General features: G+C 40.5%; 1 protein-coding gene across 2 annotated transcripts in view; it reads right to left on the bottom strand.

Moving 5' to 3' along the window:
• Positions 1-19,059, bottom strand: part of RAPGEF4 (Rap guanine nucleotide exchange factor 4) — a 286,204-nt gene extending 267,145 nt beyond the window's left edge. For both annotated transcript variants that reach the window (XM_012781949.3, XM_012781950.3), the window contains exon 1: positions 18,861-19,059. In XM_012781949.3, coding sequence (XP_012637403.1) covers positions 18,861-18,925 — 65 coding nt within the window. In that variant the 5' untranslated portion in view covers positions 18,926-19,059. The remainder of the gene's footprint in view (positions 1-18,860) is intronic.
• Positions 19,060-20,127: the final 1,068 nt, after the last annotated feature.

The following is a 20,127-nucleotide window of genomic DNA, read 5'->3' as shown; positions in this document are numbered from 1 at the left end:
TAACCTTCCTGTCTTAGTAAATACTAACTACTGAACAATATTTGACACTTTATAAGTTACCAACAGAGTCCTACAGAAACAGATGAGCCATTTCAAGTGAGGCGGGATCTATTTCCTAAGATATATACACGGATCATTTAAATAAAATAGTTGTTAATGACAGGAGAGGGGTAGGCAAGGGATAGCAAGAAGGAGCCTTATGGTAATTGACCAATTCTATATCTTGATTATGGTGATAATAACATGAATCTACACGAGTGATAAAATTGCACAGATCTACACACACACACATATACAAACACTTGAGTTCATATAAAACTGGTAAAACCTGAATGAACTCTGTGGATTATATTAATGTCACTTCCCTGGTTTTGACATTGTACTATGGTATACTTATATAAGATGTTACCATTGGGGGTAAAGGTTACATGGGACCTCCCTGTATATGTTTTTGCAATTTCCTGTAAATCTATAATTATTTTAAAATAATTTTTTGGCCAAGATGTGTGTCTCACACCTGTAATCCTAGAACTCTGGGAGGCTGAGGTGGGAGGATCACTTGAGCTCAAGAGTTGGAGACCAGCCTGAGCAACACTGAGACCCTGTCTCTACTAAAATTAGAAAAAAAATTAGCTGGGCATAGTGGCATGCACCTGTAGTCCCAGCTACTCAGGAGGCTTAGGCAGGAGGATCGCTTGAGCCCAGGAGTTTGAGGTAGCTGTGAGCTAGGGTGACGCCACTGCCCTCTAGCCTGGGCAACAGAGAAAGACTCTGTCTTCAAAAAATAATAATAAAATAAAAATAATTTTCCCATGTATTTATTTATTTATTATTTTTTGAGACAGGGTCTCAATACCACATTTTAAATCTACTCATCTGTTGACGGACACTGAGGTTGATTCCATGTCTTTGTTACTGTGAATAGTGCTGCAATAAATATACCAGTGCACGTATCATTTTTGTGCATTGATTTCTTTTCCTCTGGGTAAATACCCAGAGGTGGGATTGTTGGATCATGCAGTAGTTCTATTTTTAGTCATCTGAGAAATCTCCATGCTGTTTTCCATAAAGGTTGCACTAATTTACGCTCCCACCAACAGTGAGTGAGAGTTCCCTTTTCTCCGCATCCTCACCAGCATGTTACTTTTCGTCTTTTTAATAACAGCCATTCTGATTGGTGTAAGATGATAGCTTACACCATAGCTCATTGTGGTTTTAATTTGGATTTCTCTGATGATTAGTGATGTTGAACACTTTTTCATATGCTTGTTGGCCATTTGTTTTCTTTTGAAAAATTTCTATTCATGTCGTTAGCCCATTTTTTAATGGGATTAATTGCTTTTTTTGTTGTTAAGTTGTTTGAGTTGTAAATTCTGGACATTAGTCCTCTGTCAGATGTGTAGTTTGCATATATTTTCTTCCCTTCTGTAGACTGTCTGTTCACTCTGTTGATTATTTCTTTTGCTGTGCAGAGCTCTATAGTTTAAGTTCCATTTGTTTATTTTTGTCTTTGTTGCTTGTGCTTTTAAGTCCTGAATTCTTTGCCTAATGTCCAGAAGAGTTTTTCCTAGGTTTTCTTCTAGTATTTTTATGGTTTCAGGTCTTACATTCAAGTCTTCAATCCATCTTGAGTTGATTTTAAAAATAAAAACATTTTTACAAAATAATTTTAAATGCTTATTAGTTCAATTTGTGCTATTTTTCTATTTTTAAAAAAACTCATAAAATCTAAAGGGGTTGAATTTAGTACGATTTTAATTAGTATTGCTAAACTGTTCCTCTTTGGTCGTTTAATCTTAACTGAAGGGACTAATGTCAGACTTTTATGAGTCCTGAGTTAAAAAGAGTTTCTGCAATGGAGCCAGTAGAATATGAAACTCAGCTTCTAGTCCAAAGTCTGCTTTCGCCACCATAATGCAGCCTGGTGTTGGCAACCACATCCCAGAGTGTTCCCCAGTGTTCTACAGCCACATATTGTCTTGTCTTTATGGTGATGTCCAGGGCTCTGAGGATTTAAAAAATATTAAACTTGATGTTTCCCAAATTTTTTCTTATTAGTCCTTTTTTCCTTGCACTATCTACTAATATTCCAAGGAACATACTTGAAACACTGTTTCAGAGGAAAGGATTTAGTGTTTCAATCCCATAGTGGTCCCTAGCACTTACCAGCTGTGTGAACACAGACAAGTAATTTACTTTTCCAAACCTCAATTTCTTTATTTATAAAATACAAATATAGCAGCTGTTTTACTGCCTTTATGAAAATAATCTGAAGATATGTATCAAACATCCTAAATCTCTTCACACACATTAACTAACTTTCTTTGGATCTCTCTCTATCATACGGAAGTAATCTAAAACATTAGAAAACTTAATATAAAAGGTTATCGCATTATTTATAAGAGCAACAATCATTTTCAAATGTCTTCATTGTCCAACAATAAGGAGAAACTTAAGCCATATGATCCATATGATTTTAGCCAACAAAAATTACACTTATAAAGAATTATTAATAATCTAGGAAATGATTATCCTATAATGTTTATTTCAAAAGGCATAAAATCATAAAGCACAAGCTCAAACATGCTAAAAATTACTCCCACAAAAGTACTGCAGGAAAATACACTAAAATTTTATGACCAGTTATTCCTGGCGATAGAATTTTTAGAAATAAATTAATAATTACAAGCCAGAAATTCTTTGATCTAGCCCACAGTTTAATTAAACATAGTTTAAATCATAGTCTGTAACCTTTCATAATCTCCTATCATTTTCCTTCTGGGAAGAAAGACATGTCAACACATGTCAGTTGGTAACACTCAGAAAGAAGCCAAGCTGGTGGGGTGGGTGGTGGGGGAAGGGGGACTCTCAAGGGCAATCCCGCAGCAACCTCACAAACCTAACGGAGGGGAAGGGATGTGGTGGTAGCAGTTGTGCTGTCTCAGATACATGTTTTAGCATCTAAACATTAGTGGGCATTTAAAAAAAAGTTTTACTTTTCTTCCAAACTTTCTCTTATTACTAATTTTCATTTTTATATCTTTTTAAAATCCCTTCACTATCAATCCTACAAGATAAAAGTACCATCAAGGACGTTTCTCCCATATAATTATATTAATAAGTAGAATTCAGCACATAAAATCAATTGTATACTCGTGTTGCTTGTTCCAATTCAAAAGAAATAGATTCAAATGCTGTTCTTTTTGTAGAGGCATTTTTATGTGGCAGAATTTGACTGCAAACTTCTTCATAGGCAGATAAAAGTCAATAGTAGGTGAATAAATAAAAGAAAATCAAGGTTAGTTCAAGTAAAATGGAAAGAAGAATAGCTCCCTTTTGGATACTTTTCCAGCATTTTGTAAATCATTCTATACAGTTGTTTTTATTTTATTATTGTTCACTCGCCCTTCTCACAAATGCCTACACTCTTTCCTTAAAAGTGATGCGTAAAGTACACATATTTTTAAATTATTTCAATTGTGCAATTTGACCACTTTATGATTATCTTTCAGATAACCCCAAATAACACCAGGGTTAAGTAATATCCATTTTTGATTTCTGGAAGCTCCTCCAAGAAGCTGCATGATCACCGACTTCTCCTGTGGATATTTAAGGTTAGGACCTCTAATAATAGAGAAAGAAATACATATTAATCATCTGAACACAAAGGGTTTTTTAAAATTAGACTTTTACATCCATAGCCTACTGAATGTTGAATTCTAAAATGAACCTCTAAAGTTGTTAAGATAAATATCCAATGAAGTGCTGAAAAGGTGGGAAGCAAAGCAATAGAGATAATGTAAAATCCAATTGAGGGAAAGATAAGGTGCATTCACAAGCTGATAACTTACAGCTACAGCACCAGAAAGTAAAAGAGCACAAGAAAATTACATTCTATTCCCATTCAACTAGTTGGGCATCCAAGTTTGGCTATGTCTTTTTTTTTTTTTTTTTTTTGAGACAGAGTCTCACTCTGTTGCCCCAGGTAGAGTGCAGTGGTGTCATCATAGCTCACAGCAACCTCAAACTCCTGGGCTCAAGCAATCCTCTTGCCTCAGCCTCCTGAGTAGCTGGGACTACAGGCATACACCACGATGCCTGGCTAATTTTTCTATTTTTAGTAGAGATGGGGTTTCGCTCTTGCTCAGGTTGGTCTTGAACTCCTAAGCTCCTCTTGCCTCAGCCTCTCAGAGTGCTAGGATTACAGGTGTGAGTCACCATACCCAGCCTTAGTTTGGCTATGTCTTAGAGATGATGCTACCTTATTATATGGTTCCCACAGTATTCTCTATAACTGCATTTTCTGTACCAATAGAGAGCTCCCTCATTTATGCTCTGATGATCTAGGTTATGAAACAGGGGCTCCTGGTCTAAGTTTTTATATTATTTTAGGTAAATAAAATGTACAACCTGGCTGCTCATTAGATAGTTCTAACTCCACAACTTAGATCTTCACATACCATCAGGGAATATTTACAGCTCTGATGTACACGTGGTGCCCTAACATCGTAACAGAGACTTACTATTCTCAAGTTGCCTTCAATTTTTGACATGAAAAAAATTTAAAACATATTGCTGCATCCCTTAATTAGTCTATGAAGAAAATATGATAAGAATTCGATACAAAAACATTATCAAAAGGCAGATGGTGGAATAATGATAGAGAAGTTGTTTAAGATAGCAAACGAATCCTACAAATGAGAAACTGATGGGATTTCTAAGTATCTGGGACCATTTTCTCACTCTAGCACATTTGCCTGAGGCCTGAGAGAACACTGATCCCACAGAGACACCAGACGAATTCGTCATCGACAGAATTCAACTGGCGCAATATGAAAGCTTAAAGCCCATCAGATCGTACCCCCTTCCTGCAGGCGCCAGCACCTGCGATCAAACGCGCACACAGTGTCTTTGTAACCTCTTTTGGTAAAGCCTCGAATGCACTGACTCTAATTCAAACTGGGCGACCTCTTGGTTCATTTGAGGTCTTTGATCAAATGTTACTTCTGCAAAGACCTCTCTGACCACCCTCTCTAAAATACCCCTCAGCCTCTTCCCCTTTCTCTGCTCTATCTTCCTTCATTGCTTCTCTCTCCATCTACACAGCAGTACAGTTTTGTCTCTACTTGTTTACTGTCTGTTCCTTTGCCCCCATCCTCTTACCTTTGGCTTCCTAGTATTTATTGCTTTGCCTTCCATAGCCTATTGAATGTTGAATTCTAAAATGAACCTCTAAAAGGCCCATCTGTTTTCTTCACCACTGTATTCCTTATCACCTGGAACAGTATCCAGTACATACTAGGTACTCAATACTTTTTTGAAGACAGGCTGACTGAATGCCTTCCCAACTTGTATTTCAATTCATGAAGTCGTAGGCCTTGTCAGCTTTTCTCACTAACACATGCTCAGCAAATGGTAAGCAGAGAATAAAACCTGCAAACGAATGCGAGAATGAGCAGTAGGGAAGCGGATGACTAAGATCAGATGCTTTTCCTGCAAGACATTTGGGCTAGGGAAGGTGGAAGAGAGTATGCGGCAGGGAGGAGGCGGTGGGAGAAGAGTGGCAAAAGGAGTGGGAAGGGGCACTGAAGATAGAACTTCCTCATATCCCAAGTGTGTTTGAAGAGTTGATAAAGAAAACACATAAGATTCAAGAACCCAGCTTTGTCTGTAACATGTTCAATAAATAGCCAACGACTGCACAGCAAAGGAAACAATCAACAGAGTGAAAATGCAACATACAAAATGAAAATACATGCAAACTCTGTATCTGATAAGAGGTTAATATCCAAAATACATAAGAAATTCATACAACTCAACAGCAAAAAAAAAATCCAAAATGGGCAAAGGATCTGAATAGACATTTTCCCAAAGAAGACATATAACCTTTGCAACTGTTAGAATGGTATTATCAAAAAGACAAAAATAAATAAATAAATAAGTTGTCAGTGAAGACATGAGGGAAAAAAACCCTTGTGCACTGTTGGTAAGAATGTAAATTGGTACAGCCATTACGGAAAAAAAATTATAGAGATTTCTCGAAATTAAAAATAGAACTACCAGCCAGGCACGGTGGCTCACGTTTGTAATTCTAGCACTCTGGGAAGCTGATGTGGGAGAATCACTTGAGGTCAGGAATGTAAGACCAGCCCAACCAAAAGCGAGACCCCCATCTCTATAAAATAAAGAAAAATTAGTTGGATGTGGTGGCACACACCTGTAGTCCCAGCTACTCGGGAGGCTGAGGTGGGAGGATTGCTTGAGCCCAGGAGTTTGAGGTTACAGTGAACTATGATGACACCACTGCACTTTACCCAGGGTGACAGAATGAGATTCTGTCTCAAAAAAAAAAAAAAAAAAAAAAAAAATAGAACCACCCTAAGATCTAGAAAACTCACTTCTGGGTATATATCCAAGGAAAATCAAATGAGTATCTTGAAGAGATATCTGCATTCCCATGCTCACTGCAGCTTTATTCACAATAACCAAGATATAGAAACAACCTAAATGTTTGCTGACAGATGGATGGATAAATTAAATATCACACACACACACACACCAATGGAATATTATTTAGTTTTAAAAAGGAAGGAAACCCTGACATTGGTAACAACATGGATAAATCTGGAGGACATTATGCTAAGTGAAATAAGGCAGGCACAGAAAGACAAAGACTACATGATCTTACCTATACGTAAAATGTAAATATAGTCACTCATAGAAGCAGGATAGAATGGTGGTTGCCAAGGGCTGAGGAAGGAGGAAATGGGGAGATGTTGGCCAAGGGGTACAAAGTTTCAGTTATGTTGGATGAATAAAGCTCTAATGTATAGCAATGTGAATATAGTTAACAATACTGTATTATATACTTACAATTGCTAAGAGGGTAGATCTTAAGTGTTCCCACTACACACACACAAAAGGTATTAATAACAACATGAGATGATGAATATGTTAATTAGCTTGATTGCGACAATTATTTCACAATGCATACATATATCAAAGCATCAAGTCCTACATCTTAAATATACATAATTTTTATTTGTCAATTATACCTCAGTAAAGATAAAAAAAATCAATAACTAGAAGAATAAAGCTGATCAAATACCAGAATAAAGCTGATCAAAAACCCAAATAAATGTCTTCATTTGGGTTTTAAATAGCATTGAAATGTCACACAATATCAAGAATCAGAATATTAGATTGAGAGTAATGTCTGCTTCCCATCAAAGGCCTTTTCTATTTGTTTTCAACATCTGAACTATTAAGCCTTTTCTAAATGTCTTTAAAAATTATTTCTCCATTTGGCCGGGCGCTGTGGCTCACGCCTGTAATCCTAGCTCTTGGGAGGCCGAGGCGGGCGGATTGCTCAAGGTCAGGAGTTCAAAACCAGCCTGAGCAAGAGCGAGACCCCGTCTCTACTATAAATAGAAAGAAATTAATTGGCCAACTGATATATATATAAAAAATTAGCCGGGCATGGTGGCGCATGCCTGTAGTCCCAGCTACCCGGGAGGCTGAGGCAGAAGGATCACTCGAGCCCAGGAGTTTGAGGTTGCTGTGAGCTAGGCTGATGCCACGGCACTCACTCTAGCCTGGACAACAAAGTGAGACTCTGTCTCAAAAAAAAAAAAAAAAAAAAAAAAAAAAAAAAAAAAAAAAATTATTTCTCCATTTAATTGAAAAAGAGAGAGATTCTTGATCTTTTAACCAGTTTATAAGTAATATTTCTATACAGCAAGTCATCATATTTGATATACTTACATTTTACAATTAATTTTATTCAAGGAAAGATTTTAGAAAATTATATCACTCACAGCTAAGCATTCTAAGATCACTTCAGTGCAATTAACATATGTTCTCTGGTTTCCATAGTTACAATTATAGGGGCCATGCTCTGTGGCATTACCTCTGGGTTCTTGACCACTATTTGATTTGTTAGAGTGGCACCAATATTTTTGAGAATACACCCTTATCCCCACATCCTCACAGAGAAGAAATGGACCACCCTTAAAGCATATCAAAAGATAGCCAAACAAGAATGTAATTTCCCCCCAGATTGGCTGACTCCAAAGTCCTATTACTCCTCACCTAACTAACAAAACAGAATAGCAGCATTCCAGATATCTATTAGAAGATATTACTTCAAAATCACTGCAACTCAATTTTAATAATAATCAATGGCTCAGATGTAAAAAAACAATATTTATAGAGATTTTCCTGAAAGAGAATTAATCCATCTATTTCTAAAATATCCTAATATCTATGCTTGGATTAAGTTAGACCACCTGAAAGCCATATAGTATACCAGCACCCTAGGAGAATTACTCTTCCTTAATGCCCCTTTAGCACTACACTATATTGAACGAGCCCTAGGAAATCCATTGCTGAATTCACTGCTGGGATGTTGTTGAGGATATCGTTCATCACATTGCAAAGTATCTTCTTTTTGAGGCTGGGGGGGAAGGCGGTCAATATGTCCCAGTATCAGCTTGATTAATTGTTCTTCTCCAGCAGAAATAAGGTTAGTTTGTAAACACTGAATAATGAAATACCTGTGGTTCCTTTTTTGTGTTGCCGTGAGAAATTATAGCTTAGGTGCTTATATTAGTAAATAAGAAAGGTTTAAAATTAATTAAATTTCTACTTGAAGAAGCCAAAAAAGAAGAGTAAGTTAAACCCAAAATAAAGAGAATACAAGGGGAAAAAATGAACAAAATCAATTAATTCTTTAAACAATAGAATAAAATAGCTAAAAGTTGGTTTTTAGACAATAATAACAAAATTGAGAAGTTCCTGGTAAGAATGCTTAAGAAAAAAGAGAAGAGACACAAATTACCAATATGAGATACATAGGAGGGAACATCACTACACATCCTACAGATGTTAACAGATAGTAAGAGAATACCATGAACAACTTTATGCCAATAATTTTGATAACTTATTGAAATGGACAAACTCTTTGAAACAACGTATCAAAACTGACACAAAAAGAAATAGAAAATACAAATAGTTATCTATTAAAGAGGTTGAATTTGTCATCAAAAAGTTTTCCATATAGAAAACTCCTGGTCCAGATGATACCTACAAAACATTTTTAAAAGAATCAATATTAGACAAGTTCTTTTAGAAATAGAGGAAAGAAAAAAAATTTTTAAAGAACTATTTCTTGATTCATTTGATGAACCAGAATAATCCTCATACTAAAATCTGAAAACACATTACAAGGAAAGAAAGTTACAAGATAATACCCCTCATAAATAGATATGAAAATATCATTAATAAAATATTAGTAAGTTAAATACAGCAATACATAAAAATTGTAATACATCTTGACAAAGTGGTATCTACTCCAAGAAAATAAGATTGGTTTAACATTTGAAAATCAATGTAAATTCACTATATTTATAGAATAAAATAGAAATGAAAAAATCATATAATGATTTCAATAGTTTCAGAAAAGGGAATTTGCTAAACACACACACACACAAAAAAAAACTTACAGCTAACATCATTGCAAAATAGAAAATAGTAAACTCTTTCCTGTAAGATCAGAAACAAAACAAGGATGATAATTCTCACCTCTTCTATTCAACCCTGTCCTGAAATTCCTGGCCAATGCAATAAAGCAAGAAAAATAAATAATAAGAGACATAAAGATCATAAAGAATAAGTAAAACTGCCAGTATTCACAAATAACAAGATTGTCTATCTACAAGGAAAATCCTAGGGAATCCACAAAGTAACTACTAGAACTGAATAACTTGCCCAGAGTTACATCATTAATATAATTGAAACTGGGATTTGAACCTATACAGTCTAAGTCCCAAACGTTTAATTCCAGCACTATATTCTCCCTCTCTTTAGGAATGACCATGCAACTATACTTGCAATAGCCCACAAGCCCCAACACAGCCATGACTGTAGGTATTTTCAGCCTCATTTGAAGACCTGGAATCAGAGGTTCAGAAAGATTAACTTGGCCAAGTTAATGTAACTTGGCCATTAATAACTTGGCCCAGATCACATAGCTAGGGCGTGGAGGTGACAGAATTTGATTCCAGGTCTGGCTGATCCTAAAACAAAGCTGCTTTGAATACATCATGTTTTCCAGAAACAATGAGGAGATCCAGACGAAAAGGGGCTGAAAGTTACTGCTGGTGGAACCGCAAATTAGTACAATCTCTATGGAAAACACTATGGAGAGTTCTTTTTATTTTTTATATTTTTTATTCTTTTTTTTTTATGAAGGGAAGGGAGTGAAGATAGGGTTCAGTTTTCTTTTCTTTTCTTTTTTGAGACAGAGTCTCACTCTGTCCCCCCAAGTAGAGTGCAGTGGTATCATGATAGTTCGCTGCAACCTCCAACTCCTAGGCTCAAGCGGTCCTCCTGCCTCAGCCTCCCAAGTAGCTGAGACTAGAGGTATACACCACAATTCCTGGCTAATTTTTCTATTTTTGGTGAGAGTGAGACAGGGTCTCACTCTTGTTCAGGCTGGTCTAGAACTCCTGAGCTCAAGCAATCTTCCTTCCTTGGCCTCTCAGAGTGCTAAGATTATAGGCATGAGCCACTGTAACTGGCTTGGATATTTCTTAAAGAACTAAAAGCAAACCTACCATTTGATCCAGCAATCCCACTACTGGGTATTTTCCCAAAGGAAAAGAAGTCATTTTATCAAAAAGACACCTGCATTCAAATGTTTATTGCAGCACATTTCACAATTGCAAAGAGGTGGAATCAACCCAAGTGCCCATCAATTCATGAGTGGATTAACAAAATGTGGTATATGTCTGCTATGAAATACTACTCCGCAATGGTGGAGGATGAATTAAAGCCTTTTGCAACAATTTGGATGGAAATGGAGACCATTATCCTATGTGAAATATCTAAAGAATGAAAAACAAACACCATATGTACTCGCTATTAAACTGGAACTAACCGATGTGCACAGAGGGAAGTAAAACTCAGTGGAAATCAAGCAGGGTGAAAGGGGAGGACAGGATGGGCGAAAGACTATTAATGGATCCGATGAACACTATCTAGGTGACGAGCACATTTATAGCCCTCACTCAAGCATAACAAAAGTGATCCATGTGACCAAAAACATTTGTACCCTCATAATATTTTGAAATAATAAAAAATAAATTAAAAAGGCCCTGAAGCAAAGCAGTAGAATAGACAGGACAAGATAAGAATTGGTGACTGGTTAGATGGACATAAGAAAAGGAGAACACAGGTAACTTCAAGTTTTGAGAGTGAGAAAATCATGTCATTAATCAAAATTTTTCCTAAAAATAGGAAAGGAAGAAAGAAAGACTAATCGGGAGGAGAGTTAAAAATGATTAAGTTGGGGGCAGGGAAAAAGAAAAATGTTTAAGTCAACTTTAGACAAGTATCTATTTTTTAGGTTAGAGACAGTCTTGATGGCTAGAAAGCCTAATAAAGGGTAGTTTATAGAAATAGAGGTTTTTCCCTCCCTTTGACCAGCTGAACAAAGTCACACCTCTGTGTTTCTCTTGGACCTCACTTCTGGGATTGTAAAATGGTTGCCACAGGCGCAGCCCTCGGGCAGTAATTCCAGGCAGAAAGAAGAGAGGAAGAAAATATCAAATACATCTGTGTGTCTCCCATCAGTAAAGAAAAGCTTTCCTGGGAGCCTCCAGCAGACTTCTGCTATGTCTCTTTGGCCAGACCAGTGTCATATGAACACCTAGCCTCAAGGGAGATTGGGAAAATCAGTATTTTGTTTTTCCAGCCTCTATAGCAGAGATAGGTGACGGAAAATTTTGTCTGCCACAAAATATTAACAGGATATTCATGTGGAAATATCCAATGGAGAAGCAAAAATGCATCCGACCTAGAAGATAAGCCAGGGAAACAGAGTTTAAGTAATCTGTACAGTTAAAGCAAAGGAAATGGATGAGAGCTCCAGGAAAGAGCAGGAAGACAGTGGTGGCAGCACTGTGTTTTCCTCTCCAGGCAGGGGAGCAAGCAGGTGCACAGGGATGCAGCTGAGTCAACACGGCTGAGGATGGTGCCGCCTCCGCTCCAGTCAGCCAGATTGTTTTCTTTCAAACGTTCAGCTGGATCTTTCTCTGTCAGCCTCCCCACCCAGTTATTTCCATCCTCTTTCTCTTTCCTTGGGCTCTCAGTACTCCTAAGGTGGTCTCTCCTCTCCCCCGCCCTCATTTGTGAGCCGAAAGTACTGGAGGGAAAACTCACCCTTCACCGCCACTGTGTGGGGCGCATGCAGGTGGATTTAAATCTGACCAAAGAAAAACTAGCAGCCTATGGAAGGGCTATGAACTCTTATAAACTCATGGGAAATTCCAACAAAAAGGATCTGCCAGTCCCACCCTCACTGGAGGAGCCAGAGGTCCATTTGGGAGAACACCAACTAAGACGAGAAGGCTGGGTTTGCTTTGCTGAGCGTACTTTTCCTCTGAAGGCTCTTCCAGGCTCCCAGGCTGTGTGCAGGACACCAGGCGGCAGGGCCGAGGGTCTGTGGGACCAGCCCCTTTCTCACAGACCTGTTGGTTGGTCTCAGGCACGCCAATCCTACATGTGCCCCCAGTCTGAAGGGATCTAGGTCTGGCTAAATTTTCCTTTCCTAAAATCCTTGGGTAAGTAGAATCAGCACCACAGAATTTAACCCTGATTACATATTAGGTTGTGTTATCCTCTAATTGCTCTGCATGTATATGTCATGTGCTCCCTTGTGTTTGGGGCCATAAGACATGTCCTGCAAGAAGTCGCAAATAGATAATTGCCAAGCATTAAATTTTAAAAACAATATATTGCTAACATCACAAAAAGAGATCGCTTGACATTATATGTCTTGTGATGGAACTATCATATATGACACTTCTGTGAAGGGTTCTTGCCAAAAAATCAAATCTGAATCCAATCAAGCTCTAAACCCAAATACCAACTTACAAGAAATACAGGGAGCAAAGAAACATATTTAAAAAACCCATAGGAGTACAATGAAAATTCAGACTGCAAAATATATACCGGTTTCTTCAACAAATTTATTATGAGGAAGAAAAAGAGAAACTGAAAGGGAGAACCCAGACCTAGAGACACATCAACTAAATACAACTTATTTGGATCCTGATACAAACGAATCACAAAAAAGAAAGTTATAAGTGGGGACATTGAAAATTGATTGAATATTTGATTCTATTAGGGAACTAATGCCAATTGTTTAATGTGTGATAACGGAATTGTGTTCTTTATAAACAGTCCTTACCTTTTAGAAATATAGACCGAAATATTTACAAATGAAACAATACCATGTGTGGTATTTACTCCAAAATTATTCTAGGGGCATTGGGGGTGAGCAGGGGTGTAAATAAAACAAGATCGGCTGTGAGCTGATGATTGTTGGAGCAGGGGAGGGGGTGGTACAACAGAATCATACTGTCTGTCTTTTTGTATATTTTGAATTTTTCTGTAATAAAAAAGGGTTTTTTTTAAAAAAAGAATAGATTAGAATAGAGCTATGCAATGTCATTTTTTAAAAGTATTCATGTTAGCAGGAAAACACAGAAGGAGCAGCAGAGGCAGCTGTTGACGGTGCCCAATCCAAGCCCTTCCCCACCCAGCACAGGGCCCAGTGCGAGGCCCTGCCTACACTCCATCCCTAAGGAGGGTGCATGAATAAAATATGGGGGCTAAACCAAGTGACGTGGAAAGAGAAGTGGGCACCTACGAAGGAGTCAGACTTGTGCTGTGATCGTGTTGGGGAGGATGTGCTGTGGGGGCATATATAAAGGCCAGCCAACTGCAAGAGGTGGCAGCCAGGCTGGCTGCAGGATTCCCAGAACCACCTTCTGATTATAAGTCAATTCCTGGGTTTTGTCGCTCTAGGAACAGAATGTGCTCTTGCACAGGCCAGAAGATGTAAACGCCCTGACCTCCTGGCAGCTTGGCTTCTCATTGTAAATGCACAAAATGGACTTCTGAGATTAATTGGATTTCTCATACAGCTTACTCAGAGAAAGAGCACATAAGGCAAAGGAGTGTCCAGTTATCTGACATGACGGATCTTATTGTCAAATTAATAAACGGTCTTTCTGGGTTTTACGGTCCCTGAGAGTCCGGTGCCTGAATATCTGTCCCTGGAAGATGTATTAATTCTTGATGTGCTGAAAAGTCAAGATTCCAAGATTGCAAGACCAGCCCTGAGCCCTGGAGAATTTACCAGGGTAATGTCACCCCTTGGGACCTGCCTGTAGACTCCAGCCTCCCGCAAGGACACCCTTCTGCTCTGTGTGCTTCTTTGATCTTCTGTATTCCTCAAGGGTAGAACCATGTCTGATGCTTCTTTCATATCTGAGTCATCTTCTCTCACCATGTGTGCTACAAAGCATTTTGGTTTTTAACAAATTTTTTCCTTGATTTCTTTCACTCTCATTCAACCACATCAAAATAGCTAACATAACATCTAGCTGGGGGCAAGTCAGATGCAGAGAAACTGTCCATGAGGTATTTATAAAATGAAACATGAATATTTTAAAAATTTCCCTAGCTGCTTTTGAAAGATCACCACTTTTTCTACATAGGCCTACCATGTTAACTTCACCTTCTGCTTTGGCCTGTGACAGCCAGTGTTCCTCAAGTGAGCCAATCAACTGAGGACCTCCCTCCAACCTACACTTCTAATTAAAGAACAAGAAACCAAGCACTGCGAACTCCTTTACAAATGAAGATCGCTTCTTTCATCTCCAGTGGTTTCACTGCCAATCACTTAGATTCTTTCATCTGTAGCAAAGGATGGCAAATTTTCTCTGTAAAGGTGCACATAGTAAATATTTTAAGCTCTGTGAACCACACAGTGTCCCTTGCAGCTTCTCAACTCCATCACAGTCGCAGGAAAGCAGTAGCAGACAATATGTAGCCAGGTGAGCATGTCTGTGTTCCAAGAAAACTTTGTCCATGGACATTGAAATCTGACTTTCATACAAATTTCATGGGTCATGAAATAGTACTCTTCTTTTGATTTATTTCCAACCATTCAGGAATGTGAAAATCATTCTTAGCTCGGGAGACATGCACAGGCAACCTGCCAGATCTGGCCCACGGGCCACAGTTTGCCAACTCCTGCTCCCTGGCGAAGCATATCAGCAATGATTCACTATACACATGTGACTGTGTGGTCCCTGTCCCTTCATAGTATTCCCTTACCAACCACGAGAACGATGACCTGTAAATGGCTCTTAAGTTCACAGGTGGCAAATTCAAAACTTTCATGGGAAAAATATTTTCACTAAAATTAAACAATTTTAGTCAGGACACTAAGAAAAAAAATGCCGTTTTACATAACTTAAATCCCAAATAGTGGGAACTATGTAATTCATTCCTAGTTACCATCCTTGCTCAGAAAAAAACTGTAAGATCCATGAGACAGTGGGTAAGCTTGTTTAGCTTTAACAATATGTCTGCTGAGACTTTTTTCAGTGTTGGTTTATCCATCCACACATTCAATGTCTCTCTGATTCTGAGTTTAAAATTAGTATTTGTAGACACTCATCTCCTTGATCACACCATAATCCAAGACCCTGGGGGCTTGTTACATAAAAAGCTTTACATTTTCTTTCTTTAACCTAATCCACATAGCTATAACATTTTCAACCCCCTCCCCCACATACAAGTTCATATAGTATTGTCCTTTCTATGATAGATTTCTAGGCACACCTAACAAACATTTCTAAGGCTCTATTTTCTTTGTCTTTGCTTCTTTTGTTGTTGTTTATTTATTGTTGTTGTTTATTTTCACTTTGACTTTAATTGCATACTTCTTTACTCCTGCAAACTTTCTCTTTTAACTCCTCTTTTTATTTCCATTCCCTGGGACCCTCTTTTCCTAGCCATTCACAACAGTTGTCACGCATGATGCATATATTTGAACTACATTTCCCAGTTATGTTATGTTCCCAGTTAAAAGGTCTAGCATCATATTCCCAAATTAACTCATAAGGGTTCATTGTACCATTCCTTCCTTTTAGTACATCCATAATAAAAAGTTTTATAAAAATAGAGCATACATTCCTATATTCTAGATTTGGTCACAAGAGGAACTCACAGTTGGGAAATCAGCGTATTCATATGCCACATCTCTACATCTTTGCTCAAGTTGCTCCCTCTGCCTGGTAAAACTTCCCGTAGCCTCTGAGGTCCATGCGGGAAACCTGCATGAAGCATCTCTGACAGACCTAACAACTCTCTCCTCTGCATTTCCAAATTATACATCTCCATTAAAGCACTTACCACTGCATTGAGGTTAGTGGTTTATGTAGCTGTCCCACAACACCACCAACCCCCCAAGCCAATAAGCAACTCTCATTTTCTGTTACATCCCCAATGCCCTAGCACAGTGCCTGGAATAGGGTATCTATCACAACAGCATTTCTCAGGAATATTGAGGGCAGTGCACACACATAGGAGGGATTTCAGGGGGCTTCCCTAGCCAACTTCCATCAGTGCTCTCTTAAAAAATAAACAGATGGACCAGGTGGGGTGGCTCATGCCTGTAATCTCAGCACTTTGGGAGGCCAAGGCTGGAGGATTGCTTCAGGCCAAGAGGTTAAGAGCAGCCTAGACAACATAGTAAGAACTCCCCTCATTTCTACAAAACAATTTAAAAATTAGCTGGGCAAGGAAGCATGTGCCTGTAGTCCTAGTTACTTGGGAGGCTGAGGCAGGAGGGTCCCTTGAGTCCAAGAGTTAGAGGTTACAGTGAGTTATGATCGTGCCACTGAACTCCAGCTTGGGCGACAGAGCAAGACCCTGTCTCTAAAAATTAAAAAAATAATAATAAATATTAACATAAACAATCTAAGTAAAAATGCAACTTCAAAACAAGACCTCCAAAGCCCTCTTGCAGTGTGACTGCACCTCCTAAACTGTTCTTCATAGGAATGAGTTCTGGCATCAACACTGCTGAACATGCAAGGTTCTCTTAATACCACAAAATAAAATGTCTACATGGCACCTCACAATTTTCAAACTACTTTCACCTTTTTTCTTCTTCCATTTGTCCACTCATCCCTCATTTTTCAGACACTCAAGGAAGTAAAAGTGACATGTCCAATATCAGAATTGGTAACAGCTCTGGTCCTAAAAACCCTTAACTTATTGATCTATCTACTCACTCACATTCTTCTGATGCTGGGCTCAGTATTTGTGGGGGGTTGGTGTTGTCTTCTTCTTCCCAGTAAATTTTTTTCCTACTATGAATGGTGGCATTAAATAGTGGCACCATGCTCTAAAAATCCATTTCAAATAAAATCATTTGGGCAGATACACATTATGAAAAGAGAGAGTCAACTATGTACCACTCCATGATTTTGCCATATTTCCCCTTTACTAAAGGTTTCCAGTGAATTACTGTCTGTTCAAAAAAAATGGCATGCCATGCATTTCTACAAATAGAAATGTTATCTATTAACTCAAAATTTCACTCATGAGGAAGCACTACTATTTATAGGTTAAGTGCAAGATCTTGATTCTCTTCTTTCATAATTTATTTTTCCTAAATTATTAAATTTAGATTACTTACCACATTAGCAAGCTCTATACTTAAATATGCTCAGTTTTCCTCTACATAATTCTGTATGATTTAACCATCACTTCAATTCTCTATTTATTACACGCAACTCTTCTAATATTAGTATATATCATTTTAGACATAAATAGGGCACTGCCTGCCAAAAAATCTTGCTACTGTGTGGTAATTGAAAGTTAAAATTGTTTCTCAGATATATTAAGTTATTCAAATGAGCTACATTTAGCTTTTCTCAAATTACTTAATAATTTTCAACAAAGGCCTATAACAGAGTATGCACAGCATGCCACACTTAGGATTTTCAAGTTTGATCTGGTTACGAATCTGTTAATTGAAAAATTTTCAATATGGCAGAGCACAAAATATTTCACACAAATGCAAATAGAGATGTCATGCACATAGCTGCAAGACGTGAATCATTGCCCTTCCTTATCAAACTCTGAAATTCAGAGGCAGTGCACTCTGCAAGATTTCTTGCTCAGTTCTTAAAAGTTCAGATGCATCACCTTTTAATCAGGGTAATAAACTATAATTGCTAACACACTGTGTAATGTTTACTGCTAAACCTGCAATCTGGACAAACAGAAAATTATGCTGTCAGAGCCTGGGAACAACTGCAGTTCGCTGTTACACACAGCATCCTCCTTAGAGAGAGCTGTCGCCGGGACTTACATGCTTTATGGTTTTAATTTTTTTAGAGTAACGGTCTTTTCCTGAGAAGCAGGTATTAAGACGAAAGCAGCCTCCCTCGTGACCTTCCTAACAGACCTTGAGCGAGCGACTGCGGGGGCAGAGAGCTGTGAATTTCAGCAAGGGACTTGACAGCTCCACTGGGTCCCTCACACTTTGCTTTCAGGAACAACAACAACAAAAAGAATGTTACTCTGCACCTGCCTGTCCCCCCACCCCTCCTTAAAACTTAAATTGCATATACCCCGAGTAGTCTGAATAGCTGGACGACGGTCTGTGTCTATTCTTCTGTCCGGCTATGCCCAGAGAAAAATATCCCCCCACCCAAAGTGCAGCCTCTCCCCGCGCTGGGATGCATGTCCTCCACCACGTGCAATAATCTCAGGAAGGTGGCACCCCACGAGAGCGGGGGTCTGCGCGCTCCTGCGTCCGGGACGAGGACCTCAGCCCCCTCCCCCGCTCGGGGACCCGGCCGCGCTCAGCCCGCCGCGCTGCGCCCGGGTCCCGGGCTGCGGCTGCGGGCGGCCGTGCCCGCGGCGGTCTGAGGACTGGGGCCGCGCCGCGGAGCCCGGCCCCCGCCCGGGGACGCCGGCCGAGATACCTCTTATCCAGGCAGGCGATCCACTCGGCGGAGGAGGAAGAATGGGCGGCGTGCGCAGCGACCATGTTGGGCAGCGGCGCGCGGTGTCCCCGGCCGCGGCGACCTTCGGCGCGCACCCCGCCTCGCCCCCGCCTCCGCGCCGCGCGGACCCCGCCGCTCCCGGCCCGCCTCGCCGCCCGCGCGCCGGCGCCTGCCGCCCTCCCCGCGGGCTGCCGCGGCCTGGCGGGCGGGGACGCGCGGAGCAGGGACCGGGGGCGGGACGCGGGACGCGGGACGCGGGCGCCGCGAGGGCCGAGCCTCCCGCCCGCCGCTGCACTGCGGCGCCAGGGGGGAGTCCCGCGGTCCCGCCCGCCGCGTGGGGGCGGGTGGCGACCCGGTGGCCGGCCACCTGCGACAGGTGGCCGCTGCGACCCCGGGAGGCCGCGCCCCGCCCTCACCTCGAGGCCCGGCAGGCAGGGCCGGAGGGCAGGCGGCACGGGTGTGGGGAGGGGGATGCCGGTGTCTGTGTGTTTTCCATACTGCAAATGCCACTAAAATGGCTGCTGCCTCTCCGTTTCCTTAGAAACCCATTAGTCTTCCTCAGCAGCTGTCAAAACTTGCGGGCGGGTTCTTGCTCACCTTTGCCGTCTCCCCTTTAAGAAGGGCTGGCGGGGAGGGCCTCGAAGGCGTGGGGCGGACACACTGCGGCGGTCTCCACGTGTGGAAGCCGAGGACAGCGTCTCCTCCAAGGCCAGGAAGTGCGGGAGGCGATGGGGGGCGCCGCGGGCCTGGCTGGAGGCAGGCAGCGAGGGCGGCCAGTGGGCCCCAGGGGCCTGAACCTGCAAAGTGACCATGGGTCTGAGGGGATGACAGACTGAACTCCCTGGCCTTGAACTTTGGGCCTGCCTGGGCTTCCATCACCTGCCTGATGGAAAATACACACAGTTAACAATGGGGAGCAGGGGCCTCCTCAAGCAGAGCCAAGGGTTAGGAGTGGGGTCCCAGGGCAGGGGGGAACTTGGGCGGTTGGAGTGGGCCCTGCCTCCCCTGGCTGGAGTGTGAGTGGGGGCCTCTAAGGGCCTGCCTCTTGTAGATGTTCACACCACTGTTATGCCTAAAAGTTGTTCATTTTCATGCTGCCAAAAATCAAATTACATGCCAATGGTTGTTTAGGAATTTGGGGACAAATGAAATCTTTTAGACTACCGCCAACCACTGTTTTGATATTTATGGCATGCCTTTGGGGATAGACCATGGGAAAAAGGGGCCTAGCACTGCTTTCTTTACT

This window comes from Microcebus murinus, chromosome 8 (assembly GCF_040939455.1).
Source record: "Microcebus murinus isolate Inina chromosome 8, M.murinus_Inina_mat1.0, whole genome shotgun sequence".
NCBI lineage: Eukaryota > Metazoa > Chordata > Mammalia > Primates > Cheirogaleidae > Microcebus > Microcebus murinus.
This window is presented reverse-complemented; position numbering and strand designations above follow the sequence as displayed.